The sequence below is a fragment of the Aquarana catesbeiana genome, linkage group LG07, assembly GCF_042186555.1.
Source record: "Aquarana catesbeiana isolate 2022-GZ linkage group LG07, ASM4218655v1, whole genome shotgun sequence".
Classification (NCBI taxonomy): Eukaryota; Metazoa; Chordata; class Amphibia; order Anura; family Ranidae; genus Aquarana; species Aquarana catesbeiana.
The window spans coordinates 331658726-331683434 of NC_133330.1; the positions used below are offsets into that span (position 1 = coordinate 331658726).

General features: G+C 44.6%; 1 protein-coding gene across 3 annotated transcripts in view; it reads right to left on the reverse strand.

The window, feature by feature from the left end:
• FGGY (FGGY carbohydrate kinase domain containing) overlaps nucleotides 1-24709 on the reverse strand; it is a 319083-nt gene that overhangs the window by 65461 nt on the left and 228913 nt on the right. For all 3 annotated transcript variants that reach the window (XM_073593859.1, XM_073593858.1, XM_073593857.1), the window contains exons 9-11: nucleotides 22500-22607; nucleotides 14069-14130; nucleotides 6849-6996 (exon numbers count right to left, since the gene is read on the reverse strand). In XM_073593859.1, the coding sequence (XP_073449960.1) occupies nucleotides 6849-6996; nucleotides 14069-14130; nucleotides 22500-22607 (318 nt within the window). The remainder of the gene's footprint in view (nucleotides 1-6848; nucleotides 6997-14068; nucleotides 14131-22499; nucleotides 22608-24709) is intronic.

Sequence of the window (24709 nt, forward strand, 5' to 3'; positions counted from 1 at the left end):
TATGTGAGATAAAAGAGCGGAAAAACCCCCTAACGGGACTTTTAGGGCCTATAGCAAAAAAATGATAATTGTGAAAATAACCATGGTTAAAACCAAAATATGTAAAATCGCAAATGTAAACTTTATTAAACATAGACATAAAAACATGGCTGGTGTAATGGTTATTGCATATACAACGTACACAACAAAAGTACATGTGACCAATGTTCTACATGATCCTGGTGGTTGTCACGCTACATATACCGAGACCAAACAAACAGAATCGCTCAATGCGTTTCTATCTTCGGGGGTATACACTGGTATGAAAAGAAAGAAAGAATATTTTTCTGAAACCAGCTGTGTTTTTATGTCTATGTTTAATAACGTTTACATTTGAGATTTTACATCTATCTATCTATCTATCTATCCAGTATATACACATGTCTATTTTCACAATTATGGTATCATTTTTCCTATAGGCCAGGGGTCTCCAAACTTTCTAAACAAAGGACTAGTTTACTATGCTTCAGACTTTAGACAGTGGTCAATGGGAGTCGAAAAGGTCTTGCTGTTTGTTTCAGTGGGAGTAATTGTGCCCCATCATTGGTGTCATTGGGCCCCATTGTTAGTGTCATTGATAGAAATCATGCCCCATCAATAGTGTCATTGGGAGAAACTGTGCCCCATCATGGGTGTCATTGGGCCCCATCATTGGTGTCATTGGGCACCATTGTTAGTGTCATTGAGAGAAATCATTCCCCATCATTGGTGTCATTGGATCCCATTGTTGGTGTCATTGAATTAAATCCTTGGTGTCATTGGGAGGACTTGTGCCCCATCATTGGTGTCATTGGGCCCCATCATTGGTGTCAATGGGCCCCATTCTTGGTGTCATTGATAGAAATCATGCCCCATCAATAGTGTCATTGGGAGAAACTGTGCCCCATCATGGGTGTCATTGGGCCCCATCATTGGTGTCATTGGGCACCATTGTTAGTGTCATTGAGAGATATCATTCCCCATCATTGGTGTCATTGGATCCCATTGTTGGTGTCATTGAATGAAATCCTTGGTGTCATTGGGAGGACTTGTGCCCCATCATTGGTGTCATTGGGCCCCATCATTGGTGTCAATGGACCCCATTCTTGGTGTCATTGAGAGAAATCGTGCCCCATTGTTGGTGTCATCGTGAGGAATTGTCCCCCATCATTGGTGTGATTGGGAGGAACTGTGCCTCATTGTTGGTGTCATTGGGAGGAATTGTGACCCATTGGTCGTGTCATTGAGAGGAATTGTGCCAACAACGTTGGTGTCATTGGGATGAATTGTGCCCCATCACTGATGTCATTGGGCCCTATTCTTGGTGTCATTGAGAGAAACTGTGCCCCATTGTTGGTGTCATTGTGAGGAATTGTCCCCCATCATTGGTGTGTTCGGGAGGAATTGTGCCTCATTGTTGGTGTCATTGAGAGGAATTGTGCCCCATCATTGGTGTTCTTGGGAGGAATTGTGCCCAATCACTGATGTCATTGTCCTCATTGTTGGTGTCATCAAGAAAAATTGTGTCTCATTGTTGGTGTCATTGTGAGGAAGTGTCCCCCATCTTTGGTGTGATTGGGAGGAATTGTGACCCATTGTTGGTGTCATTGAGAGGAATTTTGATTTTGACAAAGCACGAATCTCGTGTGAAACACGTTAACCCTTTTTTTTCCTCTGTCTGTAATTATCCACTATTTGTTTTTACGAATTTTGACAAAATAAAGCCAATATTTCAGTGTGTGGGTGTGCAGCCAATCGTCTATGTGTTTCATAGGAATTGTGCCCCATCGTTTGGTATTATTGGGTGGAATTGTGCCCCATCACTGATGTCATTGGCCCCTTTGTTGGTGTCATTGAGAAAAACTGTACCCCATTGTTGGTGTCATTGTGAGGAATCGTCCCCCCATCATTAGTGTCATTGTGAGGAATTATCCCCCATCATTAGTGTCATTGTGAGGAATCGCCCCCCATCATTGGTGTCATTGTGAGGAATAGTCCCCCATCATTGGTGTCATTGTGAGGAATCGCCCCCCATCATTAGTGTCATTGTGAGGAATAGCCCCCCATCATTGATGTCATTGTGAGGAATTGCCCCCATCATTGATGTCATTGTGAGGAATCGCCCCCCATCATTGATGTCATTGTGAGGAATTGCCCCCCATCATTAGTGTCATTGTGAGGAATCGCCCCCCATCATTGGTGTCATTGTGAGGAATAGTCCCCCATCATTGGTGTCATTGTGAGGAATAGTCCCCCATCATTGATGTCATTGTGAGGAATAGTCCCCCATCATTGATGTCATTGTGAGGAATCGCCCCCCATCATTGATGTCATTGTGAGGAATAGTCCCCCATCATTGGTGTCATTGTGAGGAATCGCCCCCCATCATTAGTGTCATTGTGAGGAATAGTCCCCCATCATTGGTGTCATTGTGAGGAATCGCCCCCCATCATTGGTGTCATTGTGAGGAATCGCCCCCCATCATTGGTGTCATTGTGAGGAATCGCCCCCCATCATTGGTGTCATTGTGAGGAACTTGTGAGGAATAGTCCCCCATCATTGGTGTAATTGTGAGGAATAGTCCCCCATCATTGGTGTCATTGTGAGGAATCGCCCCCCATCATTGGTGTCATTGTGAGGAATCGTCCCCCATCATCGGTGTCATTGTGAGGAATCGTCCCCCATCATTGGTGTCATTGTGAGGAATAGCCCCCCATCATTAGTGTCATTGTGAGGAATTGCCCCCCATCATTAGTGTCATTGTGAGGAATAGTCCCCCATCATTGGTGTCATTGTGAGGAATCGTCCCCCATCATTGGTGTCATTGTGAGGAATCGCCCCCCATCATTGGTGTCATTGTGAGGAATCGCCCCCCATCATTGGTGTCATTGTGAGGAACTTGTGAGGAATAGCCCCCCATCATTGGTGTCATTGTGAGGAATCGTCCCCCATCATTGGTGTCATTGTGAGGAACTTGTGAGGAATAGCCCCCCATCATTGGTGTCATTGTGAGGAATAGTCCCCCATCATTGGTGTCATTGTGAGGAATTGTCCCCCATCATTGGTGTCATTGTGAGGAATCGTCCCCCATCATTAGTGTCATTGTGAGGAATCGCCCCCCATCATTGGTGTCATTGTGAGGAATCGTCCCCCATCATTGGTGTCATTGTGAGGAATTGTCCCCCATCATTGGTGTCATTGTGAGGAATTGTCCCCCATCATTGGTGTCATTGTGAGGAATTGTCCCCCATCATTGGTGTCATTGTGAGGAATCGTCCCCCATCATTAGTGTCATTGTGAGGAATCGCCCCCCATCATTAGTGTCATTGTGAGGAACTGTCTCCCATCGTTAGTGTCAGTGGATGAAATAGTGCCCCAAGGGCCGGGTAGAAGCAAGCAAAGGGCCACATCTGCCCCCAGCCCCCCCCCCCCCCCCCGGGCCGCAGTTTGGAGACCACCGCTAAAAGTCCGGTTAGGGTTTTTTTTCCCCTCTTTGCACTGCTGTGGGATGTTGGCCTATTTTTTTCCCCTTGACCTGTTCCTTCCTCCCTTTCCAATACTATGTATGTGAGATAGAGCCCTTACACTGTAAGCTCCTTGAGGGCAGGGACTCATGTGAAAGTACAGCATGTAAAAAATTGTGATTGTTATATAAATGCCTGCAATAACTAAAAAAAATACTGCTATAAATCCAGTGACCTTGTAACTTCCTGTGCGCTGAAATATCACACAATCAGCCTTCATGACTATCTAATGTGAACTATGTCTTCTGTGATTGGCTCTTACACCTAACAGCACTAGGGGGCGTCGGTTCAAATCCCAACCAAGGCACTACCTGCATGGAGTTTGCATGTTCTCCCTGCGACTGCCTTGGTTTCCACTGAGGACTCCGGTTTCCTCCCACATTCCAAAGACATGCTGGTCAGTTAATTGGCTCCTGTCTAAATTGGCCCTCATACGTGTGTATGTATAAATGTGAGTTAGGGACCTTGGATTGTAAGCTCCTTGGGGGCAGGAACCAATGTGAATGTACACTATATATGGTAAGTGCAGTAGAAAATGATAAGGAGCTGGAATAAATACATACCCCCCCCCCCCCACGTTATGGGGAGGTGATTTGTAGTCCCATCTTAGCATGCCAAAGCTGCAACTACATAAGTGCAGGGGGTGTTGCTATGCTGGGACAGGAAGTGTGTTATTGGCAGGATCATTGGGTCACAATAAAGGATAAAAAGCCTACAAAAGGAAACAAATGCAGCCATAACATCCAGGAACTGATAAACTGCAATGTATTACATTTTTTTGGGGCTTAGATATGATTTAAAGTGATTGTAAACCCACTTTTTGGACTTCTGCCTATAGGTAAGCCTAGAATAAGGCTTACCTATAGGTAGTGGAAATATCTCCTAAACGTGCGCCGTTTAGGAGATATTTCACTTGTAGTCCGCCGAAAATTCCAACGGCGCATGGGCGGGGAAGAAACGAAACTAAGTGTCGTTTCTTCCCTAGCCTATGCTGTTAATCGGGGCTCCCGTGCACATCACGCGTTTCAGGCGAATCACAGAGCCAGAGTCCGCGGCCTGGAAGGAAGAGGGGCCAGAAGATGGACGCTGCCCACACAGGGGACATCGCTGGATTCTTTTGCAGGTAAGTGGCACATAATGGGCTAGTATGCGATGCATACTAGCCCATTATGCTCTTCATTTGCAGGCTGCAGCAGCGAGCAAAAGAGGAAGTAAAACCCATCAGGGTTTTCTTCCTCTTTAACTTTCCAAGGGTGCAGAGTGTTTAAAGGGGAACTAAACGTTCTCAATCAACATGAATTATTTGTAATACTTATTCTGCTATCATTAATATAGAGATGGGAAGATATATTATATTTACTTGTTTTAAACTTTTTTTTTCTACATTTCTTCATTTACTTCCTGGTTTCTGGCCTAGGTTAAAATGATGTCATACATCCCAGGAGTCTTCAGGAGGGGAGGAGGGGCTTTCTCAGTTAAGCACATCCTCCTGCCTGCATGCCTGAACTAAGGGCAGATGGATTCCAGGAAGTGAATGCTACATGACTCAACTGCCTACCTCCCAACTTTCTGAGATGGCAATAAGGGACACCCATGACCAAAAAGGAAGGTGTAGGAGACGCCCCCTGCCACCCCCAATCCTTTAAAGGAAAAGTGTACAAAAAAAAATGATTGGTTAAACCCACAAGTGCTTTATATAAGTACATTTTATATACAACTATACAGATCGGACCAAAATGAGGGACAAATGAGGAGGAAAGAGGGACAGAGGGACATTGCTCCAAATCAGGGACAGCCCCCCAAAAACAGGGACAGTTGGGAGCTATGGTCATCTGCCCTTACTCAAGATGGCCGCAGTTAGATATGATAGAGCAGTGTATTTCAAAGTGATTTGTCAACAAAAAAAAAGGATGGATGGGGAAGTTTGCTATGAATATTAAAAATGAATTAAATTGTGTTTTCAGTTGGTGGTTCTCAGATACAGTTCAGTTTAATGTATTTTTTGTGTTTGAGTTGAACTTGATGGGCGCGTCTTTTTTTTTTTTTTTTTTGCAACCTGGCTAACTATGTGACTACATTACCATTTCCATATATAGAGGACAAAAATATTGGATGATGATGGATGGGAGCAATGGAATAAACACCCTTTTAAACAATGGCTATCCTTTAAAGATCTCCAGCAGCATGCCATTAGCATAGATAGATAGATTTTATGCGCGAAATCCCTCTATCCCTGTCCATTTCTCGAGTGCCATGTGTACACTTGCCGATTTCGCTGCAATCATTTTAGATATCATCATATGAATTATCCACTTCAAATTTTTATTTATTCACTTTGTGATTGTCATTATATTCACTTTTGTTTCACTTTAGCGCGAAGGATCTTAGTATTTACATTTTGATACCAACATGGATCCACTACCTGTGGGGGGGGGGGGGGGGGTTTAGGAGGGGTTCCCTGTACCTTTGTCTTGACTCCATCTTTACAGCAATAGTTACAGAGAGACCTGCTTTGTCATTGGGGGGTGCCATTTGCACCGGATGACATGCAACCCAAGACCATCCCTGGTAACCACTAGACATGTGCACTGACAATAAATGTTCGTTTTCGTTTTCATTTCATTCGTTTTTTTGCTTTTTTTTCAGAAATTCTGAAATCCGAAAATTTGAAAATTCGGAAATTTGAAAATTCGGATTTTCAAATTTCTTAATTTTCTTAATTTCCGAATGTCGAATTTTCGAATTCCGAATTCTGGAGATTCCAAAATTCCGAATTTTAAAATTTCCGAATTTTGAATTTCCGATTTTTCAGATTTCCGAATTTCCGAATCTCGAATTTCTGAATTTTGAATTTCTGAATTTTTGGAATTCCGAATTTTCGAATTCCGAAAATTCGGAATTCAAAAATTCGGAAATTCGGAATTCGGACATTCGAAATTCGGGAATTCAAAAATTCTGAAATTTGAAAAATCTGAAATTCGTAAATTTGGAAAAAGAAAGAAGATCAGTAAAATTCTAAATAATAACTAATTCATAATAACTACTTATTAAATTATAGGTATTGTAATTTCCTTACAGATTTGGCTGTTTGTGAACGTAACGAATTTCTGAATTTCCAAAATTTTGAATTTTCGAAAATTCGGAAATTTGAAAATTCTAAATTCAAAATTTGGAAATGCGGAAATTCGGAGATTAACGAATTTGTCAAAATTCGTTAAAAAAACGAATTCGGAACTAAACGAATTGGACATGTCTAGTGACCACCCGGCTACCAATTGTGTTACAATCTTGCAGCTGACTTCTTACCATCCCCTTCAGGGTTACGTCAGCGAGAGGTGATCTGTTCCCATGAAAGTCCGGCCAAATGTGTAAGTCGGCTCCCAGGATCCTCTCTGGCCGGGACGCCCTCATCTGGTCCAGGTGGCGGTTTAAATATGCGTACACGTGCTGGCCGCTGCGAACACAGTGTGAACATTAGAGTTTATACGGTGCAGTGTAAACATTTGTACATCTGCGAGGAGGATGGAAAACATAACAAGGTTAATCAGACGTTTCTGTGCGTCTGACTTATTTTTCCACAGCCATTAACTGAACGCCGGCGACTGCAATTAGCCATCGGAAGGTCGGGGCGAGAGAGAAGGGAAAAGGGGGATCAGGGAGACGCAAAAATAATTATCTTATGTAAACTTTGTCTGCTGCTCCCAACAAATGGTAATATTGCCTGAACCGCAAAGGGGATCAATAATCGTATTACAGTTTTTTTGGATTTATATGTAAACAAAAAAATTTACTTAGAGAGAAACCTTATCCATTTGGTTAAAAGTCAGCAACTACAAATACTGTATTTACCATTCCAAGGAGTCCAGTTCTGAATTTCTGCAACCGGTTCTTCTCATCACTGAGAGTCCCCAGTGCCGCCATGCTGAATTTGAGAGCTGGATGTGACTTCCCGGCTTCCCGCTGCACACGCATGGCACAGTGAGACCTGGTCCTGCAGCATCCTGGAACATGTGGCGTGTCTCAGGAGGCAGCAGCGGGGAGGAAGAAAACAAAACAAGGACAACGCCACCTAAGTGCAATATAGATTCCACATTTATTAAACTCTGCATGTGTGGGCTCATGTGGAACCCAACCTCCCATGCCGCCATCTTGGATTTGAGAGCTGGCTTTGGCTTCCCAGCTTCCTGCTGCACATGGGTGGCACAATGAGACTGGTCTTGCAGCCCTCTGGAACATGTGATGTGTCCCAGGAGGCTGCGGGCTCACGTGGACATCATTTGCCCGTGCTGCCGTCTTGGATTTGAGAGCTGGCTCTGACTTCCCAGCTTCCTGCTGTACATGGGTGGTACAGTGAGATTGGTCCTGCAACCTCTAGGAACATGTGACGTGTCCCAGGAGGCTGTGGGCTCATGTGGACATCATTTTCCCGTGCCGCCATCTTGGATTTGAGAGCTAGCTTTGACTTCCCGGCTTCCTGCTGCACATGGGTGGCACAGTAAGACTGGTCCAGCAGCCTCCTGGAACATGTAATGTATCCCAGGAGGCTGCAGGCTCATGTGGATATCATTCTCCCGTGCTGTCATCTTCGATTTGAGAACTGGCTCTGACTTCCCTGCTTCCTGCTGCACATGGGTGGCACAGTGAGACTGGTCCTGCAACCTCCAGGAACATGTGACGTGTCCCAGGAGGCTGCGGGCTCAAGTGGACATCATTTTCCTGTGCCGCCATTTTGGATTTGAAAGCTGGCTTTGACTTCCCAGCTTCCTGTTGCAGATGGGTGGCACAGTAAGACTGGTCCCGCAACCTCCTGGAACATGTGATGTGTCGCAGGAGGCTGCGTGCTCATGTGGGCATCATTCGCCCATGCCTCCATCTTGGATTTGAGAGCTGGCTTTGACGTCCCAGCTTCCTGCTGCACACGCATGGCACAGTGAGACTGGTCCTGCAACCTCCTGGAACATGTCATGTGTAATAGAAGGCTGCGGGCAAGGAAGAAGAGAACACGAGAAGGACAGCGCCATCTAAGTGAAATATAAATTCCACATTTAGTAAACTCGGCAGGTGCGGGCTCATGTGGACATCACGCCCCCATGCCCCCATCTTGGATCTGAGTTCTTGCTTTGATTTCCCAGCATCTCGCTGCACATGTGTGGCACAGTGAGAGTGGTCCTGTAGCCATCTGTAACATGTGACGTGTTCTAGGAGGGTGCAGGCTCATGTGGATGCCATTCCCCCCGTGCTGCCATCTTAGATTTGAGAGCTGGCTGTGACATACTCACTTTCCGCTGCACATGCGGGGCACAGTGAGACTGGTCCTGCAGCCTCCTGGAACATGCGACGTGTCCCAGGAGGGCTGCGGGCTCATGTGGACATCATTCACCTGTGCCGCCATCTTGAATTTAAGAGCTGGCTGGGACTTCCTGGCTTCCCGCTGCACATGCGTGGCACAGTGAGACTGGTCCTGCAGCCTCCGGGGACATGTGATGTGTTCCAGGAGGCTAAGGGCAGGGTGGGCTCAAATGGAGATCATTCTCGCCTTGGCAAGAACTGAGGAAGTGAGAGCAGGTATCTGTCAACTGTCAACCCTCTGCCCAAATAAGAAAAATAGGCAGGGCATTCCTTGCCCCAGAGATGCATTTAACAAGGGGGCTGGGTCAATGATAAGCTCCTTGAGGGAAGGAACTGTTGTGAATGTACAGTTTATAAAGTGCTGAGTAAATTGTCGGCGCTATATACACTATATTACCAAAAGTATTGGGACGTCTGCCTTTACACGCACATGAACTTTAATGATATCCCAGTCTTCGTCCGTAGGGTTCAGTGTTGAGTTGGCCCACCCTTTGCAGCTATAACAGCTTCAACTCTTCTGGGAAGGCCGTCCACAAGGTTTAGGAGTGTGTCTATGGGAGTGTTTGACCATTCTTCTAGAAGAGCATTTGTGAGGTCAGGCACTGATGTTCGACGAGAAGGCCTGGCTCACAGTCTCCACTCTAATTCATCCCAAAGGTCTTCTATGGGGTTGAGGTCAGGACTCGTCAAGTTCCTCCACCCCAAACTCGCTCATCCATGTCTTTATGGACCTTGCTTTGTGCACTGGTGCGCAGTCATGTTGGAACAGGAAGGGGCCATCCTCAAACTGTTCCCACAAAGTTGGGAGCATGAAATTGTCCAAAATGTCTTGTTATACTGACGCCTTAAGAGTTCCCTTTTCTGGAACTAAGGGGCCAAGCCCAACCCCTGAAAAACAAACCCACACCATAAACCCCCCTTCCACCAAATGATTTAGACCAGTGCACAAAGCAAGGTACATAAAGACATAGATGAGCGAGTTTGGGGTGGAGGAACTTGACTGGCCTGCACTTCAACTGGAAAAAACACCTTTGGGATGAATTAGAGAGGAGACTGGGAGCCAGGCCTTCTTGTCCAACATCAGTGCCTGACCTCACAAACGCACTTCTGGAAGAATGGTCAAACATTCCCATAGACACACTCCTAAACCTTGTGGACGGCCTTCCCAGAAGAGTTGAAGCTGTTATAGCTGGATGAGGGAGTTTGGGGTGGAGGAACTTGACGAGTCCTGACCTCAACCCCATAGAAGACCTTTGGGATGAATTAGAGGGGAGACTGTGAGCCAGGCCTTCTCGTCCAACATCAGTGCCTGACCTCACAAATGCGCTTCTAGAAGAATGGTCAAACATTCCCATAGACACACTCCTAAACCTTGTGGACGGCCTTCACAGAAGAGTTGAAGCTGTTATTGCTGCAAAGGGTGGGCCAACTCAATATTGAACCCTACGGACTAAGACTGGGATGCCATTAAAGTTCATGTGCGTGTGTATGTTATGTCGGTGGGAAGGGGTTAACATGGGACATAACACATAGTAAGGCATGCGCATTACCGCACCACAAAAATGTAAATGGGCCCTAAAAAGTCTAAGCAGGAAACCTAAGCTGCGCCCTCTGAAGCCCTCAGAATGGGCATTTAAAGGGAAGACCCCGATTAACAGCCTAATGACGAATGATGGTCCATTTTCTCATTTAAAGTGAAGCCGTAATATTCATTTAGGGGCCCCGCGTACACACAGACGCACACTAATGAAACCCCTGGGGGGGGGGGGGCTCCGGCATAAGCCACTGCCACTTCTGACCCTGCCGCGGCTGTATATTTACACTGTGAATGCGCTCATTGACCGCCATGTTTTTCCAATTAGACGGCAACATGTGCGCCCTATCAAGGTCCATCATTCAGAATGGAGTCCTGCTTGAAAGGCATTAAAATCATTAATTCCCATCAGCCTTCACATCATTCCCAATGTTTTCCCTTCTTGGAACGGACTTGAAATTTAAGACTTTAAACTTTTCCTCAATTTTTTTCCTCTGCTTTTTTTTTTCTTTTTTTTTTTTTTTTTTTTTAGCTTAAACGTTCGGCTTCCCCCCCCCCCCTTTCTATTGATGTCAGTGAATGGTTTATTATTACTTCTAAACATCGGCTGGGAGCTGGAGGGAAATTAAACAGTTTAATTCAAATGATAGAGACTGTTTATTGTCCGATCGCTCTGATCTGAGAGCATCCGGGCGAAACGCGCAATTATTCTATCAGAAGGTAAAAATCTATTTTTGGGTGAAATTTCACGTGATGATAAAAGAAAGCCAGAGACGGGGATTACATTGTGACCTTTCCTCTAAGACAGAGGTCTCCAAACTGGGGGCCGGGGGGCCAGGTGCGGCACTCTGCTTGCTTTTATCTGGCCCTTGAGGCAGTATTTCATCCACTGACATTAACGATGGGGCACAATTCCTCTCAATGACACCAACAATGGGGTACAGTTTCTCTTAATGACACCAACAAGGGGGCCCAATGACACCAATGATGGGGCACAATTCCTCACAATGACACCAACGATGGGGGACAATTCCTCACAATGACACCAATGATGGGGGATAATTCCTCACAATGACACCAATGATGGGGGATAATTCCTAACAATGACACCAACAATGGGGCACAATGACATTAGTAATGGGGCACAATACCTCCCAATGACACCAATGATGGGACACAACTCCTCCCACTGACACCAACAATGGGGTACAGTTTCTCTTAATGACACCAACAATGGAGCCCAATGAAATCATTGATGGGGCACAATTCCTGCCAATGACACCAACGATGGGGGAAAATTCCTCACAATGACCAATGATGGGGGATAATTCCTAACAATGACACCAACAATGGGGCACAGTTTCTCTAAATGACACCACCAAAGATGGGGCACAGTGACATCAGTAATGGGGCACAATTCCTCCCAATGACGCCAACGATGGGATATTATTCCTCCCACTGACACCAACGATGGGGCACAGTTCCTCTCAATGACACCAACAATGGGGCACAATTCCTCACAATGACACCAACGATAGGGCACAATTTATCTCAATGACACCAAAAATGGGGCACAATGACACCAATGATGGGGCCCAATTCCTCTCAAAGACATCAACGATGGAGCACAATTCCTCCCAATGACACCAATGATGGGGCACCACTTCTCTCAATGACACAAACAACGAGGGTCCAATTACACCAACAATGGGGCCCAGTTTTTCCTCAATGAATTAACAATGGGGCCCAATGACGGGGCACAATTCCTCCCACTGACACCAACGATGGGGCAGAGTTTCTCTTAATGACACCAACAATGGGGCCCAATGACATCACTGATTTGTGCCCCATCATACTCTTAAGTCTAAAATAATAGATGGAGTATGGCCACCTCTAGCCCTGATGAAGGCGAATTTGTGCACCCCACAAAACACGTTGGCCACATCTTCTGATCTCTCATTGCGAATAATGGTCTCATCCTTTTATCTACTCTTGAATCTTAAATAACAGATGGAGCATGGGCACTGTTAGCCCTGACAAAGATGAATTTGTGCACAGCCGAAATGCGCTCGGCACATCTTTTGCTCTCTCATTGCGAAAAACTCTCTCATCCTGTTATATACGCCTAAATCTGAAATTATAGATGGAGTATGGCCACTGTTAGCCCTGATAAAGGTGGATTTGTGCACACCTCAAAATGAATAACGCTGTCATACTTTTATCTACTCTTAAATCTGACATAATGGATGGAGTATGGCCCCTGTTAGCCCTGATGAAGGGGGATTTGTGCACTGTGCATTGCGAATAACGCTCTCATCCTTTTATATACTATCTATATCTATACTATCTTTTATCCATAGTCAGACAATAAAGTTAACAAAAAAAATAAATAAATAAAAAAATTTTAAATAAAAAAAGGGCAGACTCGATGGACTGCTCAGTCTTTTTTCTGCTGTCACTTTTCTATGTTTCTATACTCTTAGGTCTAAAATAATAGATGGAGTATGGCCACCGCTGGCCCCGATGAAGGCGAATTTGTGCACCCCACAAACGCGTTGGCCACATCCTCTAATCTCTCTTTTGCGAATAATGGTCTCATCCTTTTATCTACTCTTGAATCTAAAATAATAGATGGAGTATGGCCCCTGTTAGCCTTTATAAAGGCGGATTTGTGCACCACCGAAACATGTTGGCCACATCTTCTGATCTCTCATTGTGAATAATTCTCTCATCCTTTTATCCACTCTTAAATCTGAAATAATGGATGGAGTATGGCCACGGTCAGCCCTGACGAAGGCGAATTTGGGCACGGCCGAAATGCGTTTGCCGCATCTTTCGATCTCTCATTGCGAATAACTCTCTCATCCTGTTATATATTTCTAAATCTGAAATAATAGATGAAGTATGGCCACTGTTAGCCCTGATGAAGGCGGATTTGTGCACTGTTGAAACATGTCGGCCACATCTTCTGATCTCTCATTGCGAATAACGATCTCATCCTTTTATATACTATCTATACTATCTTTTATCTCTAGTCAGACAGTAAAGTTAACAGAAAAAATAAATAAATAATAATAAAAAAATGTCAGACTCGATGGACTGTTCAGTCTTTCTCTGCCGTTACTTTCTATGTTTCTATATACACTTAAATCTGAAATAACAGATGGCGTATGGCCAACATCAGCCCTGATGAAGGCGGATTTGTTCACCACCGAAACGCGTCAGACCACATCTTCTGATCTCTTCATTAGGAATAACGCTCTCATCCTTTTATCTACTCTTAAATCTGATATAATAGATGGTGATCACCCAACCAACAATCTATAGACAAAGTGGAAGACTGATTTCCCCGAGTCAGGCCTGGCTCCGTCTATAATAACCTGAGGGGGAACCTCTCATTTCATCTAGAAACAATCTTTTTATGCCTTTGATCCTTGTTCCGTAGCATCAGAGACATATTTTCTTCCAAAAAAGCATTCAACCAGCAGGAGACAAAAGTAATTAAAGCCGGGGCTATCTTGGCACATCTTGAGCGCGGGGCGGCTGACGGAAGACCTGCGCTGCGTTCTATCATTGGAATAATGACACGGCGAAGAGATTCCGCCAGCCAGGAAACCGGCAACAGACACAGAACTGCACTGACCTCTCCTCAGCTCTCCTCTGCAATTCTTCATATCCATTATGGCCCCGAACGACGTGATCAATCTTTGGAGAGAGAGAGAAGGGGAAATGCAAATGAATTTAAGTGGAAGAGACATCGCTTTTCATTTCGAAACGCATAATGAATATAATCTATTTATCTGCAGAAAGAGCCATTTAGAAAGTGCTGAGGAAGTCGCCATTTACATAAAATTCACCTTAGATCAGCAGAACCCAGGAAAGGAAAAATACTATTTATTTATTTTATTCATTCTTCTCATTCTCGTTCAATATTTTTTTTATTTGTTTTTTTATTTTATGAAAGTAGATGTAAACCCTTCTATATACCCAGTGAAGGGACTATCCTCAGGTGATACACACAGAAACAAATCCTTCTACTGAAGTTGTACCTGTGTATTTTCAGCCCTCTCCCCTCTACAGCTCTTCAAAGTACAGAATTTAAACAGCATTTCACAGCTCCTTAAGGTAGGGGGCGGGGAACTGATGTCACACACTGCACAGCATAGAACAGAAAGCTTAGTGTAATATGAGACCTGAGTAAAAGGACACCCCCTACACAGTTTAATAGGGAAACATGCACAGCTCAGGCTGTCAATCACCTGTGCTGGAAGGGAGGGGGGCCATCTCCTGGGATTGTCTGGTGTTAGCATAGACCAGTGGTCTCCAAACTGTGGCCCGCAGGCCGAATGCGGCCCTTTGCTTGCCTTTATCCTGCCCTTGGGGCACTATTCCTTTCACTGGCATTAGTGATGAGGTTTCCCACTGTAAGGAGCATTCTACCCACTGATCATCAATGTAAGGAACATTCTTCCCACTGATCACCAAGGTAAGGAACATTCTTTCCACTGACCACCAATGTAAGGAACATTCTTCTCACTGATCACCAATGTAGGAGCATTCTTCCCACTGATCACCAATGTAAGGAACATTCTTCCCACTGATCAACAATGTAAGGAGCATTCTTCTCACTGATCACCAATGTAAGGAACATTCTTCTTACTGATCACCAATGTAAGGAACATTCTTCTCACTGATCACCAATGTAAGGAACATTCTTCCCACTGATCACCAATGTAAGGAACATTCTTCTCACTGATCACCAAGGTAAGGAACATTCTTTCCACTGACCACCAATGTAAGGAACATTCTTCTCACTAACTACCAATGTAAGGAACATTCTTCCCACTAACCACCAATGTAAGGAACATTCTTCCCACTAACTACCAATGTAAGGAACATTCTTCACACTAACCACCAATGTAAGGAACATTCTTCCCACTGACCACCAATGGAAGGAGCATTCTTCCCACTGATCACCAATGTAAGGAACATTCTTCCCACTGACCACCAATGTAAGGAGCATTCTTCCCACTGATCCCCAATGTAAGGAGCATTCTTCCCACTGACCAGCAATATAAGGCGCATTCTGTCCACTAACCACCAATGGAAGGAGCATTCTACCCATTAATTACCAGTGTAAGGCGTGTTTTACCCACCGTTTATTTAAGGAGCATCCTTCCCACTGACCATCAATGTAAGGAGAATTCTTCCCACCCATTACCAATGTAAGGAGCGTTCTACCCACTGATTACCAACGTAAGGAGCATTCCACCCACTGACCACCAATGTAAGGAGCATTCTACCAACCGATTACCAATGTAAAGAGCATGTATAAAGACCGCCGCTGACTGTAATTACCACTATTCACATTGCATGGCTTTTGGTACATTTCTTGCTCCAAATTCAGGGGATTCGAACATCTCAGATGTTTGCTTCTAGCTTTTCAAAACCGAATCTGCGATGTTCAGGATGAACGCAGTGCTTTCCAAACAGGACAACCGTGCTTTTAATTTTTTTTTATATACACTGTCACTTTAATGGGTTAAAACAAGATCCCAAATGTTTGGTTCCACTTTTTTGGGTCCCGTTTTATTGTATCCCTTGTAGAACCAAAAGTCCTGCTACCACCATCAAGCACCTGTTATGCAACGACTACGGATAGGTCAACCTTACAATATAATCTCCCATAGGTGGACCAGCTTGGCCCTCTGGCTCTTCCCTTGGAGTATAGTTTGTACATGAACAAAATTCTCTGAAAAATACACCAAAATTGGGCCATGTTTTTTTTTCTTTTTTCTTAGCACTACAGAACTGTATCCGAAACAATAAACCAGATGGCAGAGATCACGTTACATTTAAATTATTGAGGTGGATAAGAAAACAGCAAATGAGTTTGTCTGAAAGGTCTTTGTACCCTGCGTGTTCATTAATCATTTTAAAACCAAAATCAATAGCTGTACATTGCAGATGCTACGGCTCGTACATCTCGTTATCTGACTCACACAGGATTATCTAACGGGCATGACTAACAATCTATATTTTATGCCAGAAGTCAATTTGCAGCAATCAATTTGTGTAGCTTTTGTGGCATTTGAGGATCTTGTAAAAATGTGAAGCTATCTCCTGATTTTCCAGTACATCCATCATGGACCCCACAAGGCCCCGGGCTGGGGCAACTACAGACCTGAGACTATGCTCCCAAAATCAATTAAAGCAATCCTGCGGCCACAATAAAAGAAATAAACACTTGTATGTTATAGTCCAGCAAATGGAGTATGCACTGATATGCAAATACTGACCATCATAGTGACTGGCCAGTAGCTGAGTACTGATGGCCACCCTTACTAACTAGCTTCTAGTCAATCACTAATCTTGCTAACCAGCTACTGGCCAATCACTATGATGGCCACCTTCACTAACTAGCTAATGGCCAATCACTATGATGGCCACCTTCACTAATTAGCTACTGGCCAATCACTATGATGGCCACCTTCACTAACCATTTTTGGCCAATCACTTTGATGGCCACTTTCACTGAACAGTTATTAACCAATTACTAAGATGGCCAGCCTCACTAACCAGCTGCTGGCTGATGACTATGATGACCACTCTTAATAACTAGTTACTGGCCAAAACTATGATAGCCACCCTCAATAACCAGTTACTGGCCAATCACTATGATAGTCACCCTCAATAACCAGCTACTGGCTGATCACTATGATGGCCACCCTCACTAACTAGCTACTAGCCATAACTATGATGGCCACCCTCAATAACCAGCTACTGGCCAATAACTATGATGGTCACCCTTGCTAACCAGGTACTGGCTGATCAATATGATGACCAGACTCACCTACCAGCTCCTGGCCAATCACTTTGATGGCCGGCCTCATCTACCAGGTACTGGTCCATGACTATGGTGATGGCCAACTTCGCTAACCAGCTACTGGACAATCACTATGATGGCCAACCTTACTAACCAGCTACTGGCCGATCACTATGATGACTACCTTTGCTAACCAGCTACTGTCTCTATCACTATGATGGCCACCCACTAACCAGCTAATGGCCATAACTATGATGGCCACCCTCAATAACCAGCTACTGGCCAATCACTATGATGGCCACCCTTGCTAACCACTTACTGGATAATCAGTATGATGGCCAGTTTTGCTGACCAGCTGCTGGCCAATCACTATGATGGCCAGCCTCGCCTACCAGTTACTGGCCAATCACTATGATGGCCAGCTTCTTTAACCAGCTACTGGCCAATCCATATGATGACCACCCTTGCTAACCAGCTCTTGGCCAATCACGATGATGGACACCCTTGCTAACCAGTTACTGACTTATCCCTATGATGGCCACCCTTGCTAACCAGTTACTGGCTGATCATTATGATGGTCACCCTCTCTAACCAGCTACTTGTCAATAGCTATACTGGTCACCCTCACCATCCAGCAAGCCATTAGAAGACGAGGCGGAGGGGGAAGAAAAGACTAGCTATCTGGCTTTTGCATATCCCGGCACCATGGCAGAGTAGAAAGGACCCAGACGCTCGGCATAAGTATTGAATTCTCACCGATCCATTACAGGGAAGGGATTGAAATCCAGTATAACTATAAATCTGGGACTTTGCTGCTGAATCTGATATATAATATTGAGAACGCATACAGTCAATATTTGTGCTGGCAAAATTGAGTAACTTAACACGTCTGCATGCATACATTCCTAGCATGTGACAATAAAGAGGAACAGTATCATTTCTACATGAAAGCTCTACCCATTATTATGAAATGCTGTTCTTGCCCTCCAATCAGATGACCTTGTCTAGATTTAGGTGACATCATAACACCAGGATCTGGGGGGGGTCTATAGGACCCCCGAGTCTTGCAGGGAGGCCTCTATATTAGTTAGGTGTACAATTTTGAGATTTATTTTGGAAAGAGGTTTGTCTGGAAGGTGAATTTTAGTTTTACTTTTTTTTATACTATATCCATAAAGTGTGAATGTGATCACTGCAATGTATTCTAATGGTAATGTCATAAATCTGAACCTGCAATCCTTTTTGCCAGTCAGATTAAGCTCTGCAGATCACTGGCAGAGGCCGCTATTACTGAACTATTAAGAAAATGCTGGTTACCTGGCTATAAAACTAGGACTCTGGTTATAGTACTTTGTACACATGGGCCTGTGTCCAGGTAGAGCGGTTTCAAATGCTGGACAGGTAGAGGTGTGCCATATACTGGACAGGTGGAGGTGTGTCATATACTGGACAGGTAGAGGTATGTCATATACTGGACAGGTAGAGGTGTGTCATATACTGGACAGGTGGAGGTGTGTCATATACCAGACAGGTGGAGGTGTGTCATATACTTGGCAGGTAGAGGTGTGTCATATACTGGACAGGTAGAGGTGTGCAATATACTGGACAGGTGGAGGTGTGTCATATACTGGACAGGTAGAGGTGTGCCCTATACTGGACAGGTGGAGGTGTGTCATATACTGGACAGGTAGAGGTATGTAATATACTGGACAGGTAGAGGTATGTCATATACTGGACAGGTGGAGGTGTGTCATATACCAGACAGGTGGAGGTGTGTCATATACTGGGCAGGTAGAGGTGTGTCATATACTGGACAGGTAGAGGTATGTCATATACTGGACAGGTGGAGGTGTGTCATATACCAGACAGGTGGAGGTGTGTCATATACTGGGCAGGTAGAGATGTGTCATATACTGGACATGAAGAAGTGTGCCATATATTGGACAGGTAGAGGTGTGCAATATACTGGACAGGTGGAGGTGTGTCATTTATTGGACAGGTGGAGGTGTGTCATATACTAGACAGGTAGAGGTGTGCCATATACTGGACAGGTGGAGGTGTGTCATATAATGGACAGGTAGAGGTGTGCCATATACTGGACAGGTGGAAGTGTGCCATATACTGCAGGTGGAGGTGTGCCATATACTGGACAGGTGGAGGTGTGTCATTACTGGACAGGTGGAGGTGTGCCATATACTAGACAGGTGGAGGTGTGTCATATATTGAACAGGTGAAGGTGTGTCATATATTGGACAGGTGGAGGTGTGTCATATACCGAACAGGTGGAGGTGCACCATATACTGGACAGGTGGAGGTGTGCCATATACTGGACAGGTGGAGGTGCGCCATATACTAGACAGGTAGATGTGTGCCATATACTGAACAGGTGGAGGTGTACCATATACTGGACAGGTAGAGGTGTGTCATATACTGGACATGTAGAAGTGTGTCATATATTGGACAGGTGGAAGTGTGCAATATACTGGACAGGAGGAGGTGTGTCATATATTGGACAGGTGGAGGTGTGTCATATACTGAACAGGTAGAGGTGTGCCAAATACTGGACAGGTGGAGGTGTGTCATATACTGGACAGGTGAAGGTGTGCCATCTATTGAACAGGTGGAGGTGTACCATATACTGGACAGGTGGAGGTGTACCATATACTGGACAGGTGGAGGTGTGTCATATACTGGACAGGTAGAGGTGTGCCATATACTGGACAGGTGGAAGTGTGCCATATACTGGACAGGTGGAGGTGTGCCATATACTGGACAGGTGGAGGTGTGTCATTACTGGACAGGTGGAGGTGTGCCATATACTAGACAGGTGGAGGTGTGTCATATATTGGACAGGTGAAGGTGTGTCATATATTGAACAGGTGGAGGTTTGTCATATACTGGACAAGTGGAGGTGCACCATATACTGGACAGGTGGAGGTGTGCCATATACTGGACAGGTGGAGGTGCGCCATATACTGGACAGGTGGAGGTGCCCCATATACTGGACAGGTAGAGGTGTTCCATATACTGGACAGGTGAAGCTGTGACATATACTAGACAGGTGGAGGTGTGCCATATACTGGACAGGTGAGGGTGTGCCATATACTGGACAGGTGGAGCTGTGACATATACAAGACAGGTAGAGGTGTGCCATATACTGGACAGGTGGAGCTGCGACATATACTGGACAGGTGGAGGTGTGCCATATACTGGACAGGTGGAGCTGTGACATATACTAGACAGGTAGAGGTGTGCCCTATACTGGACAGGTGGGGGTGTGCCATACACTGGACAGGTGGAACTGTGCCATATACTAGACAGGTGGAGGTGTGTCATATATTGGACAGGTGAAGGTGTGCCATATATTGAACAGGTGGAGGTGTGTCATATACTGGACAGGTGGAGGTGCACCATATACTGGACAGGTGGAGGTGTGCCATATACTGGACAGGTGTAGGTGCGCCATATACTGGACAGGTAGAGGTGTTCCATATACTGGACAGGTGGAGGTGTACCATATACTTGACAGGTAGAGGTGTGCCATATACTGGACAGGTGGAGGTGTGTCCTATACTGGACAGGTAGAGGTGTGCCATATACTGGACAGGTGGAAGTGTGCCATATACTGGACAGGTGGAGGTGTGCCATATACTGGACAGGTGGAGGTGTGTCATTACTGGACAGGTGGAGGTGTGCCATATACTAGACAGGTGGAGGTGTGTCATATATTGGACAGGTGAAGGTGTGTCATATATTGAACAGGTGGAGGTGTGTCATATACTGGACAGGTGGAGGTGCACCATATACTGGACAGGTGGAGGTGTGCCATATACTGGACAGGTGGAGGTGCGCCATATACTGGACAGGTAGAGGTGTTCCATATACTGGACAGGTGAAGCTGTGACATATACTAGACAGGTGGAGGTGTGCCATATACTGGACAGGTGGGGGTGTGCCATATACTGGACAGGTGGAGCTGTGACATATACAAGACAGGTAGAGGTGTGCCATATACTGGACAGGTGGAGCTGCGACATATACTAGACAGGTGGAGGTGTGCCATATACTGGACAGGTGGAGCTGTGACATATACTAGACAGGTAGAGGTGTGCCCTATACTGGACAGGTGGAACTGTGACATATACTAGACAGGTAGAGGTGTGTCATATACTGGACAGGTAGAGGTATGTCATATACTGGACAGGTGGAGGTGTGTCATTTATTGGACAGGTGAAGGTGTGTCATATATTGGACAGATGGAGGTGTGTCATATACTGAACAGGTGGAGGTGCACCATATACTGGACAGGTGGAGGTGTGCCATATACTGGACAGGTGGAAGTGTGCCATATACTGGACAGGTGGAGGTGTGCCATATACTAGACAGGTGGAGGTGTGTCATATATTGGACAGGTGAAGGTGTGCCATATATTGAACAGGTGGAGGTGTGTCATATACTGGACAGGTGGAGGTGCACCATATACTGGACAGGTGGAGGTGTGCCATATACTGGACAGGTGGAGGTGCGCCATATACTGGACAGGTAGAGGTGTTCCATATACTGGACAGGTGGAGGTGTACCATATACTGGACAGGTGGAGGTGTGTCATATACTGGACAGGTAGAGGTGTGCCATATACTGGACAGGTGGAAGCGTGCCATATACTGGACAGGTGGAGGTGTGCCATATACTGGACAGGTGGAGGTGTGTCATTACTGGACAGGTGGAGGTGTGCCATATACTAGACAGGTGGAGGTGTGTCATATATTGGACAGGTGAAGGTGTGTCATATACTGAACAGGTGGAGGTGCACCATATACTGGACAGGTGGAGGTGTGCCTTATACTGGACAGGTGGAGGTGCGCCATATACTAGACAGGTAGATGTGTGCCATATACTGGACAGATGGAGGTGTACCATATACTAGACAGGTAGATGTGTGCCATATACTGGACAGATGGAGGTGTACCATATACTGGACAGGTGGAGCTGTGACATATACTCGACAGGTGGAGATGTGCCATATATTGGATAGGGGGCGCTGTTTTGTATTCTGGATGGTGGACCGGCTCTCTATAATGAACAGGAGGATCTCTATAAGGATCGCACAGATGATGTAACTATGATGAGGTCACATTGTCACTCCTCACCAGGATCTCCAGCACAGGCTTTCTTCTCTGTATAACCAGCAGGCTGGCAGTGAAAATCATATACAATGTACAAAGTGAGACACCCCACCCCGACTCACCAGCCTCCCGGTCGCACTCTGCCCACCTTCATTCAGCCAGTATCCTGGCACCATGGCGGAGTAGTACGGCCCCCAGACGCCGGGCACAAATATCGGGTTCTCACTGACCTGTAAAAGGGAACAGATTGAAATACTTGCAGCATAAAACCAGCACTCAGCTGCTGACATTCACATCGAATATTCACAACGGGTACAACCGATCTTTGTGCTGCCAAAGATAAATTCCTCACATGTTACAAGTAAAGACAAATGTGGAAATGGAAATGGAAATAGAAAGATTTTATTAAAAATGTTGTCTTGAGGGGGAGGGAGAACCAGGGAAGGCAAAATATAAGCAGATTCAAATTTACAAGGGTTGTTGTTGGATGTAGGTAATAGACATGTGCAATTAGTTGCGAATCAAATTCGTTTTTCGACGAAATTCGACAAATTCGTTCATTCGGAAATATTCGAATTAACAAAAACCCGTTGAACGAATTATTACAAAAAATCCGAAAATAAGAATAAAAATCCGAAAATCCAAAAATAAGAACAAAAATCCGAAAATTCAAAAAACCCGAAAATCTGAAATAATAACTAACGAACAATAATAACTATTACTAACTATTAAATTTTAGGTATTGGCATTTCCTTTCAAATTTGGCTGTTAGTGAATGTAACGAATACAAATTTACCCGACGCTATGAAGTATCCAAAATAATGAATGCCGCATCTAAACAAATGAAACGTAATGAATTAATAATAATAAATAATAATAATAATAAAAACTTTTTATTATTTTTTATTATTAATTTGTTTTGTTCCTTCCATTTAGATGCGGCATTCACAAACAGCCAAATTTGAACGGAAATAATAGTTAGTTATTATTAGTTATTTATTATTTTGGATTCTCGAATTTACGAATTTTCGAATACCGCATCTAAACAAATGAAACATAATTTTCCGAAGTTACGAATTTATTTGAAATAACGAATTTCGATCATAACGAATGACCCGAAAAATGAAAAAAAAAAAAACAAATGAAACGAAAACGAACAAATATTTCGGCAGTGCAGTAGTGCAGTAGTCTAATAGGTAATATCTTTGGCGATGGCGTGCTGAGGAGGAAGGAGATGATGACATTCATGGGGGGATTTTTACTAAATCTGGAGCAGACAGAATCTGGGAAAGCTGTAGAAACCAATCAGCTTCTAGCTTCAGCTTGTTCTTTTAGGCTCCACCCACACTTGCCCGACTCCAAAGTTGCACGACTTTGGAGTGCAACTTTGATGCAACTTTGGATGGGTGCGGCTTGGATACGACTTTTGGCTTTGATCAATGATATTGCACAGCTGTTGCATTGTATAACATTCAGGTACGACTTTTAACCCCCATTCACATTGGAGTGACTTGTCATGCGATTTGACAGGTCAAATCGCATGACAATCATTTCCTATTGCTGGCAATTGCACTGTTCAAATCAATGCAACGCCAACTTTGCGGTGCCACATCGATTTGAAAAAAATAGTACATGCACTACTTTTTGTCAATTTCGAATGCGACTTGCATAGACATCTGTGCATGAAGCCCCAGGATTTCAAAGCCGCAGTCAATGCAAACATGGGCTTATGCAACTTTTGCAAGTTAACATTGAAGTCTATGGCCCTCAAGCTGCATGAAAGCCAGACCAAAGTAGTGCATGAACTACTTTGAAGTCGCTGTGACGTTAAGCCATACATATATGAATAAAATAACAATAAACCTGCGCATACATACAAAACAATCCACAAGCAGCTGGCACAGTATACTGGTAACAAAAATAACATATAACACAAAAGGGTGCAGCGCTAATAACATTATCCTGATGATGTTCTTATGACGAAACGCGTTGGGTGGAGCTAGGATTACATGACGTTGCTGCGCACGGAGGTCGGCTATTCTGTCTGATGTGGAAGGAGTCATGGTGTTTGATATCCGAATGATCGGATTTGTAACAAGTGAAAGTGACCGCTATATTTGGTGGTCCACAGCTAATGGTAAGAGGCAGTATGTGTGTACCCATTGGTGGAGGACTCCTCACAAGATTTCTTTATCACCATTTGGAATTCACATATACTGGTAGCAAAAATAACATATAACACAAAAGGGTGCAGCACTAATAACATTATCCTGATGACGTTCTTATGACGAAACGCATTGGCTGGAGCTAGGATCACATGACGTTTCTGCGC